At 48.7% G+C, this 23992-nt stretch overlaps 1 protein-coding gene across 1 annotated transcript in view; it reads left to right on the top strand.

The window, feature by feature from the left end:
* The first annotated feature begins 1879 nt into the window (after positions 1-1879).
* The window catches only part of ZBTB10 (zinc finger and BTB domain containing 10), a 52754-nt gene continuing 30641 nt past the window's right edge, over positions 1880-23992 (top strand). Inside the window, exons 1-2 of the mRNA XM_063923981.1 lie at positions 1880-2932; positions 4548-5439. Of these exons, the coding sequence (XP_063780051.1) occupies positions 2225-2932; positions 4548-5439 (1600 nt within the window). The 5' untranslated portion in view covers positions 1880-2224. The remainder of the gene's footprint in view (positions 2933-4547; positions 5440-23992) is intronic.

Below are 23992 nucleotides of genomic sequence, written 5' to 3'. Positions count from 1 at the left end.
ATATTGTTGTTTTTTTACTAAATCACTCATTTTAGTTTGTGTATTGTATTTATTCATAGTACAACCAAAACGGTGAAGTCCTGGACTTTGTCTTTCATTACAAACCTTAGAAACTACATTTCCCATGAACCTCGTCGGCGGAAGTGCGATACTTCCGGATATGACAGTTTCCGCCTAGAAGGAGAAAGCACAAAAGGACTACGCCTCCCAGAAACCTCAGGAGCGGAAATAATCAACAGAAAGTCCGTCCAATACATAGGACTTAATGAACCACAATCCCCATGATACTCAGCGATGCCGCACTTCCGGTCCGGCGTGAACGAAAGAAATGCTTTACCAATGTGAAATCCTTCATATTTTAAAAACATAAACCCATTGAGGTTGTTTATAAATGATGTGTATTTTGTAATCCTCTGCGGAAACGGCAAGGAGGATCTATATACATAGAAAATAAAGATAAAAATAATAATTAATTATGACATCATTTCCTGCTATTTTTTGATTGGACAGCTGTCCTTTAAATATCGAGTCACAACCACACTCCACCATGTCTCGATAAAGGCCCAGGCCAGGGCCGAAACTTGTTGACAAGCAGGAGTGTGAGTAGTGACAATTCTTTCCGGATTTTTATTCATTGGATTTTTTATTCTTGATTTTATATTTAAAAGGGCTATCCCGTTTTTTTGGGGAACCCCTTTAGTTTTTTCCTTGCCGGTTCTGCCTAGGAACTGTTCTATTTTTGTATATTGTGTGTCTTTATGGTTTTAAGACAATCTGTCTGTATTCGTGACTGCCAATAAATTTCTGTACCCCCCTATATAAAATCCGAGGAGATTGAGTTCCTTTATTTGGGGAGGCAAGAACGTCACCACTAAGAATTTTGGACAGGGGACAGGGGAGCCGAACTTTAAAGATACCTTGATGGGAGTACGAAGACTTTAAGAACTGTGAGTTTTGGGTACGCATAAGTGGATCCCTAGATCTCTCCTGTCACCTTAAAGATACCTTGATGTGTGTATTATCGCCCCTATGAGTGTGAGTTTTTCGGTACGCTCCACCTAGACATTTTCAAGTCTATAAAAGATACCTTGATGTGTTTACCACCCTTCTCGCGAGTGTGAGTTTTGGGGTACGCTCCATCAGTATACCATTGATTACATCCATTGTACCAGGCGTAGTTCAAGTGAATCAGGCCTTGGTACTGGAAAAGAAACCTTGATGAGCTTAAATATATCTGATAGTGTGAGTGGGGTACGCACAGAACCACTACTAGTCTTTGTGTAAAAGATTCAGTTGACATAGAGAAGGAACATACTACACATTGGTTTCTTGTTCTTATATCTCCCCACATGTTGCTATATCCTGGAGAAACTACATCAGTCAATATCCACTGAAGGATCCACTACAGGAAACTGCCAATAAGGGATGTAATGGTGATATTTACAATATAATTGGTTTTATAAAAAGCGCTGTTGGTGTAAACACAGATTTCAAATTTGTGGTTTTGAGAGGCAGGTAAGGCGTATTATACAGGCAGGTAAGGCGTATTATACAGGCAGGTAAGGTGTATTATACAGGCAGGTAAGGCGTATTATACAGGCAGGTAAGGCGTATTATACAGGCAGGTAAGGTGTATTATACAGGCAGGTAAGGCGTACTATACAGGCAGGTATGGTAGATGCTATGGTGCATTATACAGGCAGGTACTCTGCAGGGAGCACCCCATCCCCCGCCAATGGCGGTTGTGGGGAGGTAATGGGGGTGCGGGGTGCCTGCTGACCCTGGCGGCGGATGCCGGGGGAGAGGCTGCCCTCAGGCAGGGTGCAGCACTGCAGACACAGTGGGGTGAGGCTGCTGTGCAGAGAGGAGGCCTCCCCCACCTCACCCGCCCCCCTGACTCCCCCTCTCCGGACAGCGCCCCGGTGCATTGTGGGTGCAGTCCGTTGTTCATTTGCCATTCGACCTCGGCCGTGCAGGAAAGACGCGGCTGCGGCGCTATCTCTTCCACGGTGCTCGGCTCGGGGCTGGACGAGGTGACGCTGGGGGAAGGAGGCCGGCTCTGTGCGACACGTCGGCCGCCGGGTGAGCGGCTCGGTGAGGCGTCTCCCTGTTGGTAGACACATCCCGTCTCACCGGGCGGCGGCACGAGGAAGGGCGCGTGGCTGCCCCCCCACCCCCGGCAGGAGCTCGCGGTCCCCGGTTGGACGGTCCGGGAGACGCCGCCATGGCGGAGATGAACCGCAGGACCTTGGCCTTCCGGGGAGGTGGCGGCCTGCCCGCCGCGGGACCCCCTGTGAACAATAACAACAACAATGGCGTCGGCTCCGGGGTACTCTCCGTGGAGGAGGCCCCGGCCTGGGCCCTGGGCCGGCAGCTGAATGGGGGAGGCGGCGGCGGCGGGCCGGACGAGGAGGAGGTGGAAGTGGAGCTGGACGCCGAGGGCTTGCTGGATGACGACGAGGAGGAGTCCGAGGCCTATCCTGGGGTGGTGCTGGGCGCCCGGGCGGAGCACCGGCAGAGTGCGGCGGGCAGTGCGGCGACCGGGGACAGCAGCGACGATGACGACGAGGAGGAGGAAGAAGAGGAGGAGGACGAGGAAGCGGCGGCAGCAGCGGCCGGTCAGGGCGGGAGGGGAGAGCCGGCGGCCGCGGAGGAGGGAGATGGGCCTCGGCGCTTCGGCCTGATCCCCGCCGCCCGCTCCCAGTCCCTGATGCCTAGCCTGCACTGCTCCTTCCAGGGCTCCTGGCTGCAGGAGTTCCCCTGGCTGCGTTTCTGCCAGGAGACCGGCCTGATGTCCTGTGCCTGGTGCCACAAGGAGCCCGGCCACGGCGGCCACGACGAGCTGGCCAAGGGCACCCGCAACTACAAGCGGGTCCTGCTGCTCCGGCACTGCCAGACCGCGGAGCACCGGCACGGCGACCCCGCAGCCCAGGTAAGGCCGCCCGCTGCCCCCCTCACTGTTGTTGTTATTATTATTACACCACATTGTACTGCAGCATTATTATTATTATTATACGTTGTGTACAGCCTCCCCCGTGTCCAGCACACCCGGCGCTGGGAGGCTCCCCGGCAGGTGACACCTTCATGGGCTGGCTGTGCAGGGGTTACTCTGATCATACTGTATGTGTATAGGGGAGAGAGGGGGCCCTGTAGTATGCACGTAGTGGAGAAGGGAAGGGGCATCGCGTGCATAGTAAATGGAGAAGGCGTATCGCGATCACGGGTAGAAATAGGGGGGGGGGGGGGGGGGTCGCTGTTGGACAGCTGGGAAGAATGTCCTTGTAGATATGGCTGATCCCCCACCCTAAGCTGATTACTGTATCTGCCTCTCCCCGGGAGGGGTGGGGTGACCTACATACACTAAGAGGGGCCTTGGCTGGTGTGGGACCCAGGCCGGAAGCTGCTCCCCGCCCTCCCCTGCCAGTCCCCCAGCTCCCCTTCCTGTCACTCCCCCCTCTAGCCCCAGGTGGGTGCCGGGTCAGGGACGTGTCGCTACGTGGCTGCTCCCCAATGGGTCACAGGTCCCCGTGCATGTGTGTCCCTATGGCTGTTATTGCCAGTGTCCATGTGTGATGATGTCACGCTGCTGCTGCCAGATATCACAGCCTCCATGTACTGTGCTGCCACAATGTGTCAACTACAAACCAATATTTAAATTAGATCATTTCACGTCAGATCCCAGGGCACAAGAAGGAAGCTTAGGGCTTATGACCCATTTTATATCTGTATGATGAGTTGGCCCAGGGCTGCAGCCTTTACATCCAGTTTTGCAGCACAATGTAGATGGTAAAATAAGAAGGAATCAGCTTTCAGCAGGTGCTCCATGATACACCATTGTGCTGTGTTATCCATGCACACCTGTGGTAGTACAACAGCCAATAGGACAGGATACTATCTTCTATGACTAGTTCTTTATGTAGAATATCTAATTTAGCTATATGTTGCATTCTTACAAATTTATATAAATCATACCTTTTTATAAAGCCTATAGCTGTTGGGGACTTTAGTAAAATAGATATGTTATTTTTTTAATTTTTTTTTTGAGGGGGGGGGGCACATAGGATTGGGTCCATGGACCAAATTTGATTATTATTATTTATTATTATTATCCTTTTATTTATATGGCGCCACAAGGGTTCCGCAGCGCCCAATTACAGAGTACATATGCACATAATCAAAACAGGAAAGCAGTGACTTACAGTTGAAGACAATATAGGACAAGTACAGGGCAACTAAGCATAACTACACCAGTAAACATGGAGATAAGTTCCAGGTGGCCAAAAAACTGCGGGATTTGGGCAGTTGAGGATTATTAAAGTAAGAAAAGTATAAGCACATGAGGGAAGAGGGCCCTACTCTTGAGAGCTTACATTCTAAGGGATCATTATAATCTGCATATATGTAACAATTTATATGTGATATAGCCTGTGTGTGTGTGTTTTCCCTTAAATTGCAGGATTTATACTAGCACATGTGCTATGTATTCTAACTATATAGAATACATTGATTTTCTTTATATTTGCTAACCATTTTATTCTTCTTTACAGGAGCCTGAAATAAAACAGGAAGTGCCAGAAAGCTACAGTGACTATAGCACTAAGCCAAATGAGAATTCCTACTGCTATCAGCTTCTGCAAGAACTCAATGACCAGAGAAAGAAAGGCATTCTTTGTGATGTCAACATAGTGGTAAATGGCAAGGTGTTCCGCGCTCACAAGAATATCCTGGTTGCAGGCAGCCGCTTTTTTAAAACCTTATATTGTTTCACAAACAAAGAAAGCCGTGACCAAACCACTGTAACGTACTTGGACGTTGTTGCTATCCATGGTTTTTCAGTCATCTTGGACTTCATGTACTCTGGTAACCTTGTACTTACCAGTCAAAATGCCATTGAAGTAATGACCGTGGCCAGCTATCTACAGATGACGGAGGTTGTCCAGTCATGTCGTAATTTCATCAAAGATGCCTTGAACATAAGTATAAAATCTGAAGCTCCAGAGACCGTTGTTGTAAGCTATAACAAGAGAAAGAATAAAGATGGGGTTCCTTCGCGGGATCAGAAAACAGCCAGCTTCTGGGCCACCCGCAATCTTACTAGTTTGGCAACCAACGCAAAGCTGGAGACAGATGGATTCAATTTAGATGAAACGCCTACTGATAACTTCCAAGCCAATGATTCTACTTGGATTCAGGACAGCTCTCCTGAAGTGACAGAAATTGAGCCCCCCGCTCAGGGAAAGGTGTTTGTGTGGAATGATATGGGTTCTAATTCAGTCAATGTACAAGAGGCCAGCAAGCCAAGGCGGAAAAACCAAACTACGAAAAGATTTGTTTATAACATCCCTCCGAACAGTGAACTTCAGGTAGATGGTAATACAATGCTCCAGCAACCTGTTCCTTACCAAGAAGACGATGTGCAGTGCTTTCAGGATGGAGCAGGTAGGTTGCCGTTCTCAAAGTGCTCAAGTCATGGGAACGTTTACCCTTCTTTATCTGTCTAGGTTTCCTTTTATGTCACCATATTCTCCATTACTTTGCAGTTTTATGGATTTTTTGTTAAATAGTAGTTCATGTGGAGGTCTTACATTTTGGTTTTTCCTTGCCTTTCATAAGCTTGCAGTGTTAGTTCTGCATGTGAAAAATCCGCTTGCTGTGACTTTTTCCTACGTGTATACAGAAGACTATATAGTACACGCACTGTCAACACAAGGACAAAACATACTTCAAACACACACATATGGTTTGTCTCAAAGGGGGGGATTTCAATTGAATGCGATGTTTAGCACCAGGAATGAGTCCCTGGAAGTGATTCAATTGTTCTCATTGCACCATGCACTTAAGTTGGGAGATGCAGTTTATTGCGGCTGATGCCTGGGGCTTAGTCACGGTAAACTGCATTTCTGACTTGAGCGCCTGGCGCGATGCTTTGGTGAGCCCCCACCCAGCATCGCAGCACTAGTTTGATTTCTGCTCACACCTCAGGAAGGTGCATGCAGAGATCCCCTAGTCGTGGGTTTACAGCGCGGCCAGTTGAGTAGCTCTGGGCACTCATTCCCGGAGCCAAACATTGCATTCAGTTGAATTCAAATCAGGTGAGCAAGGTCTATTTCCGCATCAACTTCTGGATCAGTTTATAGTCATTAAATTTAAATCATTTAGAGAACATTCACTTGCACTTGGTATAGCCCTTTTTCTCTATCGTCCTAGTGGATGCTGGGGTTCCTGAAAGGACCATGGGGAATAGCGGCTCCGCAGGAGACAGGGCACAAAAAGTAAAGCTTTTCCGATCAGGTGGTGTGCACTGGCTCCTCCCCCTATGACCCTCCTCCAGACTCCAGTTAGATTTTTGTGCCCGGCCGAGAAGGGTGCAATCTAGGTGGCTCTCCTAAAGAGCTGCTTAGAGAAAGTTTAGCTAGGTTTTTTATGTTACAGTGATTCCTGCTGGCAACAGGATCACTGCAGCGAGGGACTGAGGGGAGAAGGAGTCAACTCACCTGCGTGCAGGATGGATTGGCTTCTTGGCTACTGGACATCAAGCTCCAGAGGGACGATCACAGGTACAGCCTGGATGGTCACCGGAGCCGCGCCGCCGGCCCCCTTGCAGATGCTGAAGACAGAAGAGGTCCAGAATCGGCGGCTGAAGACTCCTGCAGTCTTCTAAAGGTAGCGCACAGCACTGCAGCTGTGCGCCATTTTCCTCTCAGCACACTTCACACGGCAGTCACTGAGGGTGCAGGGCGCTGGGAGGGGGGCGCCCTGGGAGGCAAAATGAGTACCTATAAAGGCTAAAAATACCTCACATATAGCCCTAGAGGCTATATGGAGATATTTAACCCCTGCCTGATTTCTCAAAATAGCGGGAGACGAGCCCGCCGGAAAAGGGGCGGGGCCTATCTCCTCAGCACACGGCGCCATTTCCTCTCACAGCTCCGCTGGTCAGGACGGCTCCCAGGTCTCTCCCCTGCACTGCACTACAGAAACAGGGTAAAACAGAGAGGGGGGGCAAATTTATGGCGATATTTTTATATAACAAAGCAGCTATAGGGGAGCACTTATTATAAGGCTATCCCTGATATATATATAGCGCTTTTGGTGTGTGCTGGCAAACTCTCCCTCTGTCTCCCCAAAGGGCTAGTGGGTCCTGTCTTCATTAGGAGCATTCCCTGTGTGTCTGCTGTGTGTCGGTACGTGTGTGTCGACATGTATGAGGACGATATTGGTGTGGAGGCGGAGCAATTGCCAAATATGGGGATGTCACCTCCTAGGGGGTCGACACCAGAATGGATGCCTTTATTTATGGAACTACGGGATAGTGTCAACACGCTAAAGCAGTCGTTTGACGACATGAGACGGCCGGACAATCAATTAGTGCCTGTCCAGGCGACTCAAACACCGTCAGGGGCTGTGAAACGCCCTTTGCCTCAGTCGGTCGACACAGACCCAGACACAGGCGATGACTCCAGTGGTGACGGTGACGAATCAACCGTATTTTCCAGTAGGGCCACACGTTATATGATTTTGGCAATGAAGGAGGCGTTACATTTAGCTGATACTACAGGTACCACTAAACAGGGTATTATGTGGGGTATGAAAAAACTACCTATAGTTTTTCCTGAATCAGAAGAACTAAATGACGTGTGTAATGAAGCGTGGGTTGCCCCTGATAAAAAGCTGATAATTTCAAAGAAATTATTGGCATTATACCCTTTCCCGCCAGAGGTTAGGGAGCGCTGGGAAACACCTCCTAGGGTGGACAAGGCGCTAACACGCTTATCTAAACAAGTGGCGTTACCCTCTCCTGAGACGGCCGCACTTAAAGATCCATCAGATAGGAGGATGGAAAATATCCAAAAAAGTATATACACACATGCAGGTGTTATACTACGACCAGCTGTAGCAACTGCCTGGATGGGCAGTGCGGGGGTAGTTTGGTCAGAATCCCTGATTGAAAATATTGATACCCTGGACAGGGACAATATTCTACTGTCGTTAGAACAAATAAAGGATGCATTTCTTTATATGCGTGATGCACAGAGGGATATATGCACACTGGCATCACGGGTAAGTGCTATGTCCATTTCGGCCAGAAGAGCTTTATGGACGCGACAGTGGACAGGCGATGCGGATTCAAAACGGCATATGGAAGTTTTGCCGTATAAGGGGGAGGAGTTATTTGGAGTCGGTCTATCAGATTTGGTGGCCACGGCTACAGCCGGGAAATCCACCTTTCTACCTCAAGTCACTCCCCAACAGAAAAAGGCACCGACTTTTCAACCGCAGCCCTTTCGTTCCTTTAAAAATAAGAGAGCAAAGGGCTATTCATATTTGCCACGAGGCAAAGGTCGAGGGAAGAGACAGCAACACGCAGCTCCTTCCCAGGATCAGAAGCCCTCCCCGGCTTCTACAAAAGCCTCAGCATGACGCTGGGGCTTCTCAAGCGGACTCGGGGACGGTGGGCGGTCGTCTCAAAAATTACAGCGCGCAGTGGGCTCACTCGCAAGTAGATCCCTGGATCCTGCAGATAATATCTCAGGGATACAGGTTGGAATTAGAGACAGATCCACCTCGCCGTTTCCTGAGGTCTGCTTTACCAACGTCCCCCTCCGAAAGGGAGACGGTGTTGGAAGCCATTCACAAGCTGTACTCTCAGCAGGTGATAGTCAAGGTACCTCTTCTGCAACAAGGGAAGGGGTATTATTCCACTCTTTTTGTGGTACCGAAGCCGGATGGCTCGGTAAGGCCTATTCTAAATCTGAAGTCCTTGAACCTGTACATAAAGAAGTTCAAGTTCAAAATGGAGTCACTCAGAGCAGTGATAGCGAACCTGGAAGAGGGGAACTTTATGGTATCCTTGGACATCAAGGATGCGTATCTCCACGTTCCAATTTACCCCTCACACCAGGGGTACCTCAGGTTCGTTGTACAAAACTGTCACTATCAGTTTCAGACGCTGCCGTTCGGATTGTCCACGGCACCTCGGATCTTTACAAAGGTAATGGCCGAGATGATGATTCTTCTTCGAAGAAAAGGCGTATTAATTATCCCATACTTGGACGATCTCCTAATAAGGGCGAGGTCCAGAGAACAGCTAGAGATGGGATTAGCACTGTCTCAAGAAGTGCTAAAACAGCACGGGTGGATTCTGAATATTCCAAAATCCCAGTTAATGCCGACAACTCGTCTGCTGTTCCTAGGGATGATTCTGGACACGGTTCAGAAAAAGGTTTTTCTCCCGGAGGAAAAAGCCAAGGAGTTATCCGAGCTTGTCAGGAACCTCCTAAAACCAGGAAAGGTGTCTGTACATCAATGCACAAGAGTCCTGGGAAAAATGGTGGCTTCTTACGAAGCGATTCCATTCGGCAGATTCCACGCAAGAATTTTCCAAAGGGATCTGTTGGACAAATGGTCAGGGTCGCATCTTCAGATGCACCTACGGATAACCCTGTCTCCAAGGACAAGGGTGTCTCTTCTGTGGTGGTTGCAGAGTGCTCATCTATTGGAGGGCCGCAGATTCGGCATACAGGATTGGATCCTGGTGACCACGGACGCCAGCCTGAGAGGCTGGGGAGCAGTCACACAAGGAAGAAACTTCCAGGGAGTATGGACGAGCCTGGAAACGTCTCTTCACATAAACATTCTGGAACTAAGAGCAATATACAATGCTCTAAACCAGGCAGAACCTCTGCTTCAGGGAAAACCGGTATTGATCCAGTCGGACAACATCACGGCAGTCGCCCATGTGAACAGACAGGGCGGCACAAGAAGCAGGAGGGCAATGGCAGAAGCTGCAAGGATTCTTCGCTGGGCAGAGAATCATGTGATAGCACTGTCAGCAGTGTTCATCCCGGGAGTGGACAACTGGGAAGCAGACTTCCTCAGCAGACACGATCTTCACCCGGGAGAGTGGGGACTTCATCCAGAAGTCTTCCACATGCTGGTAACCCGTTGGGAAAGACCAATGGTGGACATGATGGCGTCTCGCCTCAACAAAAAACTGGACAGGTATTGCGCCAGGTCAAGAGATCCGCAGGCAATAGCTGTGGACGCGCTGGTAACGCCTTGGGTGTACCAGTCGGTGTATGTGTTTCCTCCTCTGCCTCTCATACCAAAAGTATTGAGAATTATACGGCAAAGAGGCGTAAGAACGATACTAGTGGTTCCGGATTGGCCAAGGAGGACTTGGTACCCGGAACTTCAAGAGATGATCACGGAAGATCCGTGGCCTCTACCTCTAAGGAGGGACTTGCTTCAGCAGGGTCCCTGTCTGTTTCAAGACTTACCGCGGCTGCGTTTGACGGCATGGCGGTTGAACGCCGGATCCTAAAGGAAAGAGGCATGCCGGAAGAAGTCATTCCTACTTTGATTAAAGCAAGGAAGGAAGTAACCGTGCAACATTATCACCGAATTTGGCGAAAATATGTTGCGTGGTGCGAAGATCGGAGTGCTCCGACGGAGGAATTTCAACTGGGTCGATTCCTACATTTCCTGCAATCAGGATTGTCAATGGGTCTCAAATTGGGATCTATTAAGGTTCAAATTTCGGCCCTGTCGATTTTCTTTCAAAAAGAATTGGCTTCAGTCCCTGAAGTCCAGACCTTTGTTAAGGGAGTGCTGCATATACAGCCTCCTGTGGTGCCTCCAGTGGCACCGTGGGATCTAAATGTGGTTTTGGACTTCCTAAAATCTCATTGGTTTGAACCACTAAAAAAGGTGGATTTGAAATATCTCACATGGAAAGTGACCATGCTTCTAGCCCTGGCTTCTGCCAGGAGAGTGTCAGAATTGGCAGCTTTATCTTACAAAAGCCCATATCTGATTTTCCATTCGGACAGGGCAGAACTGCGAACTCGTCCGCATTTTCTCCCTAAGGTGGTGTCAGCATTTCATCTGAACCAGCCTATTGTAGTGCCTGCGGCTACAAGTGACTTGGAGGACTCCAAGTTACTGGACGTTGTCAGAGCATTAAAAATATATATTGCAAGGACAGCTGGAGTCAGAAAATCTGACTCGTTGTTTATATTGTATGCACCCAACAAGATGGGTGCTCCTGCGTCTAAGCAGACGATTGCTCGTTGGATCTGTAGCACAATCCAACTTGCACATTCTGTGGCAGGCTTGCCACAGCCTAAATCTGTAAAGGCCCACTCCACAAGGAAGGTGGGCTCATCTTGGGCGGCTGCCCGAGGGGTCTCGGCATTACAACTTTGCCGAGCAGCTACGTGGTCAGGGGAGAACACGTTTGTAAAATTTTACAAATTTGATACTCTGGCTAAGGAGGACCTGGAGTTCTCTCATTCGGTGCTGCAGAGTCATCCGCACTCTCCCGCCCGTTTGGGAGCTTTGGTATAATCCCCATGGTCCTTTCAGGAACCCCAGCATCCACTAGGACGATAGAGAAAATAAGATTTTACTTACCGATAAATCTATTTCTCGGAGTCCGTAGTGGATGCTGGGCGCCCATCCCAAGTGCGGATTATCTGCATAAGTTGTACATAGTTATTGTTAACTAATTCGGGTTATTGTTAAAGGAAGCCATCTTTCAGAGGCTCCGCTGTTATCATACTGTTAACTGGGTTTAGATCACAAGTTGTACGGTGTGATTGGTGTGGCTGGTATGAGTCTTACCCGGGATTCAAAATCCTCCCTTATTGTGTACGCTCGTCCGGGCACAGTACCTAACTGGAGTCTGGAGGAGGGTCATAGGGGGAGGAGCCAGTGCACACCACCTGATCGGAAAAGCTTTACTTTTTGTGCCCTGTCTCCTGCGGAGCCGCTATTCCCCATGGTCCTTTCAGGAACCCCAGCATCCACTACGGACTCCGAGAAATAGATTTATCGGTAAGTAAAATCTTATTTTTTTTGTATTGAAAACCATACTCAGCAGAGATCTACTTTCTCTGTAATGCAGTTGAAGACCAAATAGTACATGTAACTAAGCGATATTCAGTATACTCGCCACCTGTTTGTGTGGGAGTCAACTGCAAGCTTGAAGGTAGCTGTGTATTAAGATACCTGTCATTTGTAATGTAGCAAGTACTGTAGTTGTCAAAATTATTGCAGCAGGAATTTAGATGCAAACTGTGTATTCAGCCGATCACTTGGCTTATACACAGTCCAGTCACATTATTATGACTAGCATCTAATAGCCAGGTAACCGCCGCGTGCAGCATGGACAGCAGTTAGACGGGCTGAACTGTCGTTTTAAACACACGTCTAGTAGACCCAGGTTCATTTTTGATGGTGAGCTGCTCCACTGTAGTGTGTTGGTCGACCATTGCGCACCTTCGTAGTCCACGTTCATCTGCCACGTCAATGGCACGTGGTGCTCCATAGTTTCCCACGTCTGTTATTCGCAATGGTGCCATTTGTCCAGTCACAATACACCTTCACAGCAGCACGTGAGCAGTTCACAAACTGCGCTGTGTCCGATATACTGCCACCCTTGGCCCGAAAGCCGATAATCATCCCTTTTTGCAACTTGGATAAATCGCCCCTTTTACCAATGACGGCAACGAGTGATATGTGTGCAGTCGGCCTATCGCACACATTATATACCCATCAAGCCAGCGCATGACACGTGACGTACTTTATGGGCTACACGCTGCCGATGTAAAATGTAGGAAGTGGTTATAATAATGTGACTTGGCCATATATCTATCTAGTACAAGTTACATAATGAAAACAAGTGGTTGCTACAGCTCAGTGGAAACTCTACACCAAAATGCAGTGTTACTGAGCCCTGGGGAGTTCGGGGAGGTGGTTCCATAAGACAGAGAATACTTGTGTCCTGACAATTAGCTATTCTGCTAGTTCAGATAGAGTAACAAAACGCTGCATATGTGGCAACATCGCATTCACTTTCTGTACCGCATTGTGACAGGGGTCGATTCAATTCAGCAACAGTTGAATAGCGCCGCCGCTATTCAATACAGCGACTAGTTACCCTCAATTGTCGGGAATTCTTCTCTCAGCCCCAGGGGGTGAGAGAAGAAAGCGACAAAAGTGCTGCCGCGCGGCCGGCGCGAGGCTGATTCTGTCGGCAATCAGCATCGCCGCGGGTAGTTAAGTCGGAGAATGCTCGTTTTCCCGACAAAACTACATGTTAAGTCGGTGAGAACGGGCATTCTCCGACTTAACTTTAGCTGAATTGAATAGCGTCGGGAGCGAATTCCCGGCGCTATTCAACTGTTGCTGAATTGAATCGACCCCATAGCATTATTACAAGAAAGCGTATGTAAGTGTGCAGAATATATCTGTGTGGGTGTTTGCTTTAGTTTCAACTTCACATGAAGTCTGTAAAGCTTCTGTTTAATGGTTAAAATAAAATCTTAGTTTTTAAATTACATTGGGGTCAATTCTATTCAGCGACAGTTGAATAGCGCCGGGAGTTAGCTCCCGGCACTATTCAATACAGCGCCAAGTGACACCAATTGTTGGGAATTTTTCTCTCACCACAGGGGGATGAGAGACGAAATCCGACAAAAGTGCTGCCGCGCAGCCGACGCGAGGCTGATTCTGTCGGGAATCAGCATCGCGGCGGGGAGTTAAGTCGGAGAATGCCCGTTCTCCCGACAATTCAGCCTGTTAAGTCGGCGAGAACGGCCCTTCGCCGACTTAACATGAGCTGAATTGAATAGCGACGGGAGCCATCTCCCGGCGCTATTCAACTGTTGCTGAATAGAATTGACCTCATTGAGACCTTTTTAACTTAAAGGGAATTCAATTGTTTTTAAAGCTGCGATAATTAATAGGCACCCATTGTTGCAATTCAACTGTTTTGGGCGCCCTTTATTAGTCACGCTCAATTATACAGCTGCAAAACCCGACTGAACTAATGAGCGCAACGGCAAACGTGCTGTTTGGGCGCCCGAACAGACGACACTTCGTACTTTTGTCTTCACCACCTCCTGCACAAAATGTGTCTGCTGTGGCTAATGGGCATCTGATCAGAGCTACAATTGAATAGTTCCGATAGATGCCCATTAGTTTAGTTGCCCATGAAAAAAATTGAATTCCCCCACATTAATTCCAATCTGTGGACGTCTACCAAATATTAAGCTATTCAAAGTATTCAGCCATGCTGTCTTATTGGCTAATCATCAGCCTTATTGCAGCGAGTAAAGCCACCTTTGACGTTGTGTTTGCTATATCACCTAAATCCCTGCATGTTGGGAAATTTACAACACATAAGAATGGAGAGCCTTTTAACTGTCCTTGTAGGATGTTTTCTCTGACGTCCTAAGTGGATGCTGGGACTCCGTAAGGACCATGGGGAATAGCGGCTCCGCAGGAGACTGGGCACAACTAAAGAAAGCTTTAGGACTACCTGGTGTGCACTGGCTCCTCCCACTATGACCCTCCTCCAGACCTCAGTTAGAATCTTGTGCCCGGCTGAGCTGGATGCACACTAGGGGCTCTCCTGAGCTCCTAGAAAGAAAGTATATTTTAGGTTTTTTATTTTACAGTGAGATCTGCTGGCAACAGACTCACTGCAGCGAGGGACTAAGGGGAGAAGAAGCGAACCTACCTAACTGGTGGTAGCTTGGGCTTCTTAGGCTACTGGACACCATTAGCTCCAGAGGGATCGACCACAGGACCCGACCTCGATGTTCGGTCCCGGAGCCGCGCCGCCGGCCCCCTTACAGAGCCAGAAGCAAGAAGTGTTCTGGAAAATCGGCGGCAGAAGACTTCTGTCTTCAACAAGGTAGCGCACAGCACTGCAGCTGTGCGCCATTGCTCCTCATGCACACCTCACACTCCGGTCACTGATGGGTGCAGGGCGCTGGGGGGGGGGCGCCCTGAGGGCAATATAATACACCTTGGCTGGCAAATCATCACAATATATAGTCCCAGGGCTATATATGTGATAAATTACCCCTGCCACAATCCATGAAAAAAGCGGGAGAAAAGTCAGCCGAAAAAGGGGCGGGGCTATCTCCTTTAGCACACTGGCGCCATTTTTTCTTCACAGTGCAGCTGGAAGACGGCTCTCCCCTGTAGTTTTCAGTTTCAAAGGGTTAAAAAGAGAGGAGGGGCACTAAATTTAGGTGCAATTTGTGTATACAAGCAGCTATTGGGGGGAAAAATCACTCAGTTATAGTGTTAATCCCTGCATTATATAGCGCTCTGGTGTGTGCTGGCATACTCTCTGTCTCCCCAAAGGACTTTGTGGGGTCCTGTCCTCAGACAGAGCATTCCCTGTGTGTGTGTGGTGTGTCGGTACGGCTGTGTCGACAGGTTGGATGAGGAAGGTTACGTGGAGGCGGAGCAGAGGCCGGTAAATGGGATGTCGCCCCCTGTGGGGCCGACACCAGAGTGGAAGGTATTAACCGACAATGTCAACTCCTTACATAAAAGGCTGATGACGTAACGGCTGTGGGACAGCCGGCTTCTCAGCCCGCGCCTGCCCAGGCGTCTCAAAGGCCATCAGGGGCTCAAAAAACGCCCGTTACCTCAGATGGCAGACACAGATGTCGACACAGAGTCTGACTTCAGTGTCGACGAGGTTGAGACATATACACAATCCACTAGGAACATCCGTTGCATGATCTCGGCAATGAAAAATGTGTTACACATTTCTGACATTAATCCAAGTACCACATAAAAGGGGTTTTATGTTTGGGGAGAAAAAGCAGCCAGTGTTTTGTTCCCCCATCAGATGATTGAATGAAGTGTGTAAAGAAGCGTGGGTTCCCCCGATAAGAAACTGGTAATTTCTAAAAAGTTACTGCTGGCGTACCCTTTCCCGCCAGAGGATAGGTCACGTTGGGAGATATCCCCTAGGGTGGATAAGGCGCTCACACTTTTGTCAAAAAAGGTGGCCCTGCCATCTTAGGATACGGCCACTTTGAAGGAGCCTGCTGATAAAAAGCAGGAGGCTATCCTGAAATCTGTATTTACACACTCAGGTACTATACTGAGACCTGCAATTGCCTCAGCATGAATAGTGCTGCTGCAGCGTGGTCGGATAACCCTGTCAGATAATATAATACCCTAGACAGGGATAATATTTTGCTAACATAGAGCATATTAAAGACGTTGTCTTATATATGAGGGATGCACAGAGGGATATTTGCCGGCTGGCATCCAGAATTAATGCAATGTCCATTCTGCCAGGAGGGTATTAGAGACCCGGCAGTGGACAGGTGATGCTGACTTTAAAAGGCACATGGAGATTCTGCCTTATAAGGGTGAGGAATTGTTTGGGGATGGTCTCTGGGACCTCGTATCCACAGCAACAGCTGGGAAGAAATTTTTTTACCTCAGGTTTCCTCACAGCCTAAGAAAGCACCGTATTTTCAGGTACAGTCCTTTCGGCTTCAGAAAAGCAAGCGGGTCAAAGGCGCTTCCTTTCTGCACAGAGACAAGGGAAGAGGGAAAAAGCTGCACCAGACAGCCAGTTCCCAGGATCAAAAATCTTCCCCCGCTTCCTCTGAGTCCACCGCATGACGCTGGGGCTCCACAGGTGGAGACAGGTGCGGTGGGGGCGTGTCTCGGGAACTTCAGGGACCAGTGGGCTTGCCCACAGGTGGATCCCTAGGTTCTGCAAGTAGTATCGCAGGGATACAAGCTGGAGTTCGAGGCGACTCCCCCTCGCCGTTACCTCACATCAGCCTTGCCTGATGCCCTCGGAGAAAGGGAGGTAGTACTGGCGGCAATTCACAAGCTGTACTTCCAGCAGGTGAAATCAAGGTACCCCTCCTTCAACAAGGCCGGGGTTACTATTCCAAAATGTTTGTGGTACCGAAACCAGACGGTTCCGTGAGACCCATTCTAAAATTGAAATCCTTAAACACTTATATACGAAGGTTCAAGTTCAAAATGGAATCGCTCAGGGCGATTATTACAAGCCTGGAGAATTTCATGGTATCACTGGACATCAAGGATGCTTACCTGCATGTCCCTATTTACCCTCCTCACCAGGAGTACCTCAAAATTGTGGTACAGGATTGTCATTACCAATTCCAGACGTTGCCGTTGGTCTGTCCCCAGCACCGAGGGTATTTACCAAGGTAATGGCCGAAATAATTATCCCGTACTTGGACGATCTCCTTATAAAGGCGAGGTCCAGGGAGCAGTTGTTCGTCGGAGTAGCACTATCTCGGGAAGTGCTACAACAGCACGGCTGGATTCTGAATATTCCAAAGTCGCAGCTGGTTCCTACGACGCGTCTACTGTTCCTGGGTATGGTTCTGGACACAGAACAAGAAAAAAGGGTTTCTCCCGGAGGAGAAGTCCAAGGAGTTGTCGTCTCTAGACAGAGACCTCCTAATACAAATACAGGTGTCGGTGCATTAATGCACGCGAGCCCTGGGAAAGATGGTAGCTTCTTACGAAGAAATTCCATTCGCCAGGTCCCATGCAAGGATCTTCCAGTGGTCCGTGTCGCATCTTCAGATGCATCGGCGGATAACCCTGTCTCCAAGGGCCAGGGTGTCGCTGTTGTGGTGGCTGCAGAGTGCTCATCTTCTAGAGGGCCGCAGATTCGGCATACAGGACTGGGTCCTGGTGACCACGATACCAGCCTTCGAGGCTGGGGGGCAGTCACACAGGGAAGAAACTTCCAAGGACTATGGACAAGTCAGGAGACTTCCCTACACAAAAATATTCTGGAACTAAGGGCCATTTACAATGCCCTAAGTCAGGCTAGACCCCTGCTTCAACACCGGCCGGTGCTGATCCAGTCAGACAACATCACGGCGGTCGCTCATGTAATCCGACAGGGCGGCACAAGAAGCAGGATGGCGATGGCAGAAGCCACAAGGATTCTCCGATGGGCGGAAAATCATGTGTTAGCACTGTCAGCAGTGTTCATTCCCGGAGTGGACAACTGGGAAGCAGACTTTCTCAGCAGGCACGACCTCCACCCGGGAGAGTGGGGACTTCATCCAGAAGTTTTCCAAATGATTGTACACCGTTGGGAAAAGCCACAGGTGGACATGATGGCGTCCCGCCTCAACAAAAAGCTAAAAAGATATTGCGCCAAGTCAAGGGACCCTCAGGCGATAGCTGTGGACGCTCTGGTAACACCGTGGGTGTACCAGTCGGTGTATGTGTTCCCTTCTCTGCCTCTCATACCCAGGGTAATGAGAATAATAAGAAGGAGAGGAGTAAGAACTATACTCATTGTTCCGGATTGGCCAAGAAGAGCTTGGTACCCAGAACTCCAAGAAATGATCTCAGAGGACCCATGGCCTCTGCCGCTCAGGCAGGACCTGCTGCAGCAGGGGGCCTGTCTGTTCCAAGACGTACCGCGGCTGCGTTTGACGGCATGGCGGTTGAACGCCAGATCCTGAAGGAAAAGGGCATTCCGGAGGAAGTTATCCCTACGCTAATTAAAGCTAGGAAAGAAGTGAACGCAAACCATTATCACCGCATATGGCGGAAATATGTTGCGTGCTGGGAGGCCAGGAAGGCCCCAACGGAGGAATTTCAGCTAGGTCGATTTCTGCACTTCCTACAGTCAGGGGTGACTATGGGCCTAAAATTGGGTTCCATTAAGGTCCAGATTTCGGCTATATCGATTTTCTTCCTAAATAGAACTGACTTCACTGCCTGAAGTTCAGACTTTTGTTAAGGGAGTGCTGCATAGTCAGCCCCCCGTTTGTGCCTCCAGTGGCACCGTGGGATCTCAACGTGGTGTTGGATTTCCTGAAGTCGCATTGGGTTGAGCCACTTAAATCCGTGGAGCTAAAAAACCTCACGTGGAAAGTGGTCATGCTGTTGGCCTTGGCGTCGGCCAGGCGTGTATCAGAATTAGCGGCTTTATCATGCAAAAGCCCTTATCTAATTTTTTATATGGATAGGGCGGAATTGAGGACTCGTTCCCAATTCCTTCCTAAGGTGATATCAGTTTTTCATGTGAACCAACCTATTGTGGTGCCTGCGGCTACTTGGGGCTTGGAGGATTCCAAGTTACTGGACGTAGTCAGGGCCCTGAAAAATCTATGTTCCAGGACGGCTGGAGTCAGGAAAACTGACTCGCTATTTATCCTGTATGCACCCAACAAGCTGGGTGCTCCTGCTTCTAAGCAGACTATTGCTCGCTGGATCGGTAACACGATTCAACTTGCACATTCTGCGGCTGGACTGCCGTACCCTAAATCTGTAAAGCCCATTCCACGAGGAAAGTGGGCTCTTCTTGGGCGGCTGCCCGAGGGGTCTCTGCTTTACAAATTTGCCGAGCAGTTACTTGGTCGGGTTCAAACACTTTTGCAAGAGTCTACAAGTTTGATACCCTGGCTGAGGAGGACCTAGAGTTTGCTCATTCGGTGCTGCAGAGTTATCCGCACTCTCCCGCCCGTTTGGGAGCTTTGGTATAATCCCCATGGTCCTTACGGAGTCCCAGCATCCACTTAGGACGTCAGAGAAAATAAGATTTTACTCACCGGTAAATCTATTTCTCGTAGTCCGTAGTGGATGCTGGGCGCCCATCCCAAGTGCGGATTGTCTACAGTACTTGTATATAGTTATTGCCTAACTAAAGGGTTATTGAGCCATCTGTTGAGAGGCTCAGTTATATTTCATACTGTTAACTGGGTATAGTATCACGAGTTATACGGTGTGATTGGTGTGGCTGGTATGAGTCTTACCCGGGATTCAAAATCCTTCCTTATTGTGTCAGCTCTTCCGGGCACAGTATCCTAACTGAGGTCTGGAGGAGGGTCATAGTGGGAGGAGCCAGTACACACCAGGTAGTCCTAAAGCTTTCTTTAGTTGTGCCCAGTCTCCTGCGGAGCCGCTATTCCCCATGGTCCTTACGGAGTCCCAGCATCCACTACGGACTACGAGAAATAGATTTACCGGTGAGTAAAATCTTATTTTTTCTTTGGTTCTTAGTAGATGAAGCTACATATAATATAAATACTTTTCCTGTAGCCCACCTAATCCTGTCAAGTAGGGTACTATGGTGGGAATTCAAATGTTATCGCACTCCCAATCTCCCGTCTAAAGTAACGGGAGTTCGAGGGGAGATATTCAAATGCCCCATCTTATCACAGTGATTGCGCCCATTACACTCGGGTTTAGGTGTGCAAAACACCTAAACCCGACTAAAGTAATGGGCACAAGCGTGAAAAGACATTTGTCGCGTCCGTCCTCAGCAACATTAGAATACTGCCTGCGGGCGCGATGGGGAGTTTGGATTTGAATCTCACCTATGTGGCAGCCCTGCATGGCATATTTGCCCCATTTCATCCTAATAAAAAACATTTGAATATTAGGAAAGATGAGTTTTAATCATTTTGTGGTGTTGCAAACAATAGTGAGATGTGATAATCGCACTGATTCTGTGGGGCTAAAACATTAATAATATTGGCACTGGTGTGTGTGTGTGTGTGTGTGTGTGTGTGTGTGTGTGTGTGTGTGTGTGTGTGAGAAAAAAAAAAAAGTATATATAAATAAATTATATATAATATATATGCCCATTAGTTTATACGGGTTTTGCTGCTTTCCGCAGCTAAACCCTGTCTAACTTGGGGGGTAATTCCAAGTTGATCGCAGCAGCAATTTTGTTAGTAGTTGGGCAAAACCATGTGCACTGCAGGAGGGGCAGATATAACGTGCAGAGAGTGTTAGATTTGGGTGGGGTGTATTCAAACTGAAATCTAAATTGCAGTGTAAAAATAAAGTAGACAGTATTTCTCTATCGTCCTAGTGGATGCTGGGGTTCCTGAAAGGACCATGGGGAATAGCGGCTCCGCAGGAGACAGGGCACAAAAAGTAAAGCTTTAGGATCAGGTGGTGTGCACTGGCTCCTCCCCCTATGACCCTCCTCCAAGCCAGTTAGATTTTTGTGCCCGGCCGAGAAGGGTGCAATCTAGGTGGCTCTCCTAAAGAGCTGCTTAGGAAAGTTTAGCTTAGGTTTTTTATTTTACAGTGAGTCCTGCTGGCAACAGGATCACTGCAACGAGGGACTTAGGGGAGAAGAAGTGAACTCACCTGCGTGCAGGATGGATTGGCTTCTTGGCTACTGGACATCAGCTCCAGAGGGACGATCACAGGTACAGCCTGGATGGTCACCGGAGCCTTGCCGCCGGCCCCCTTGCAGATGCTGAAGTAAGAAGAGGTCCAGAATCGGCGGCAGAAGACTCCTCAGTCTTCTAAAGGTAGCGCACAGCACTGCAGCTGTGCGCCATTTTCCTCTCAGCACACTTCACACGGCAGTCACTGAGGGTGCAGGGCGCTGGGAGGGGGGCGCCCTGGGAGGCAAATGAATACCTAATTTGGCTAAAAATACCTCACATATAGCCTCCGGAGGCTATATGGAGATATTTAACCCCTGCCAGAATCCGTTAAGAGCGGGAGACGAGGCCGCCGAAAAAGGGGCGGGGCCTATCTCCTCAGCACACAGCGCCATTTTCCCTCACAGAAAGGCTGGAGGGAAGGCTCCCAGGCTCTCCCCTGCACTGCACTACAGAAACAGGGTTAAAACAGAGAGGGGGGGCACTAATTTGGCGATATGCTTATATATATATATTAAGATGCTATAAGGGAAAACACTTATATAAGGTTGTCCCTATATAATTATAGCGTTTTGGTGTGTGCTGGCAAACTCTCCCTCTGTCTCTCCAAAGGGCTAGTGGGTCCTGTCCTCTATCAGAGCATTCCCTGTGTGTGTGCTGTGTGTCGGTACGTGTGTGTCGACAGGTAGGAGGACGATGTTGGTGAGGAGACGGAGCAATTGCCTGTAATGGTGATGTCACTCTCTAGGGAGTCGACACCGGAATGGATGGCTTATTTAGGAAATTACGTGATAATGTCAACACGCTGCAAGGTCGGTTGACGACATGAGACGGCCGACAAACAATTAGTACGGTCCAGACGTCTCAAAAACACCGTCAAGGGTTTTAAAACGCCCGTTTACTTTAGTCGGTCGACACAGACACAGACAGGGACACTGAATCCAGTGTCGACGGTGAATAAACAAACGTATTCCTTATTAGGGCCACACGTTAAAGGCAATGAAGGAGGTGTTACGTATTTCTGATACTACAAGTACCACAAAAGAGGGTATTATGTGGGATGTGAAAAAACTACCATAGTTTTTCCTGAATCAGATAAATTAAATAAAGTGTGTGATGATGCGTGGGTTCCCCCCGATAAAAAATTATGGGCGGTATACCCTTTCCCGCCAGAAGTTAGGGCGCGTTGGGAAACACCCTTTAAGGTGGATAAGGCGCTCACACGCTTATCAAAACAAGTGGCGGTACCGTCTATAGATAGGGCCGTCCTCAAGGACCAGCTGACAAGGCTGGAAAATATAATAAAAAGTATATACACACATACTGGTGTTATACTGCGGCCAGCGATCGCCTCAGCCTGGATGTGCAGAGCTAGGGTGGCTTGGTCGGATTCCCTGACTAAAAATATTGATACCCTTGACAGGGACAGTATTTTATTGACTATAGAGCATTTCTATATATGCGAGATGCACAGAGGGATATTTGCACTCTGGCATCATGAATAAACGCGATGTCCATAACTGCCAGAAGATGTTATGGACACGACAGTGGTCAGGTGATGCAGATTCCAAACGGCACAGTATGGCCGTATACAGGAAGAGGACTTGTTTGGGGTCGGTCCATCGGACCTGGTGGTCACGGCAACTGCTGGAAAATCCACCGTTTTTTACCCTAAGTCACACATCTGCAGAAAAAGACACCGTCTTTTCAGCCTCAGTGCTCTCGTCCCTATAAGATCATATCTGCCCAGGGATAGAGGAAAGGGAAGAAGACTGCAGCAGGCAGCCCATTCCCAGGAACAGAAGCGTTCCACCGCGTCTGACAAGTTCTCAGCATGGCGCTGAGACCGTACAGGACCCCTGGATCCTACAAGTAGTATCCCGGGGGTACAGATGGGAATGTCGAGACGTTTCCCCTTCGCAGGCTCCTGAAGTCTGCTTTACCAAGTCTCCCTCCGACAAGGAGGTAGTATGGGAAAAAATTCACAAGCTGTATTCCCAGCAGGTGATAATTAAATTACCCCTCCTACTACAGAAAAGGGGTATTATTCCACACTATATTGTGGTACTGAAGCCAGAAGGCTAGGTGAGACTTATTCTAAAAATTTTTTTTTGAACACTTACAAAGGTTCAAATTAAGATGAAGTCACTCAGAGCAGTGATAACGAACCAGGAATAAGGGGACTATATAGTGTCCCGGGACATCAGGGATGCTTACCTCTATGTCCCAAATTTGCCCTTCTCACTAAGGGTACCTCAGGTTCGTGGTGCAGAACTGTCACTATCAGTTTCAGACGCTGCCGTTTGGATTGTCCACGGCACCCTGGGGTCTTTACCAAGGTAATGGCCGAATTGATGATTCTTCTTCGAAGAAAAGGCGTCTTAATTATCCCTTACTTGGACGATCTCCTGATAGGGGCATAGTCCAGGGAACAGTTGGAGGTCGGAGTAGCACTATCTCGGATACTGCTACAATCAGCACGGGTGGATTCTAAATATTCCAAAATCGCAGCTGATCCCGACGACACGTCTGCTGTGCCTAGGGATGATTCTGGACACAGTCCAGAAAAAGGTGTTTCTCCCGGAAGAGAAAGCCAGGGAGTTATCCGAGCAAGTCAGGAACCTCCTAAAAACAGTGCATCATTGCACAAGGGTCCTGGTAAAAATGGTGGCTTCCTACGAAGCAATTCCATTCGGCAGATTTCACGTAAGAACTTTTCAGTGGGATCTGCTGGACAAATGGTCCGGATCGCATCTTCAGATGCATCAGCGGATAACCCAATATCCAAGGACAAGGGTGTCTCTCCTGTGGTGGTTATAGAGTGCTCATCTTCTAGAGGGCAGCAGATTCGGCATTCAGGATTGGATGCTGGTAACCACGGAGCCCAGCCTGAGAGGCTGGGGAGCAGTCACACAAGGAAAAAATTTCCAGGGAGTGTGATCAAGTATGGAGACTTTTCTCCACATAAAAATACTGGAGCTAAGGGTAAATTTATAATGCTCTAAGCTTAGCAAGACCTCTGCTTCAAG

This window comes from Pseudophryne corroboree, chromosome 5, assembly GCF_028390025.1.
Source record: "Pseudophryne corroboree isolate aPseCor3 chromosome 5, aPseCor3.hap2, whole genome shotgun sequence".
NCBI classification, from domain to species: Eukaryota; Metazoa; Chordata; class Amphibia; order Anura; family Myobatrachidae; genus Pseudophryne; species Pseudophryne corroboree.
Note: the sequence above shows the minus strand (reverse complement) of the source record. Positions and strands in the feature narration are given on the sequence as shown.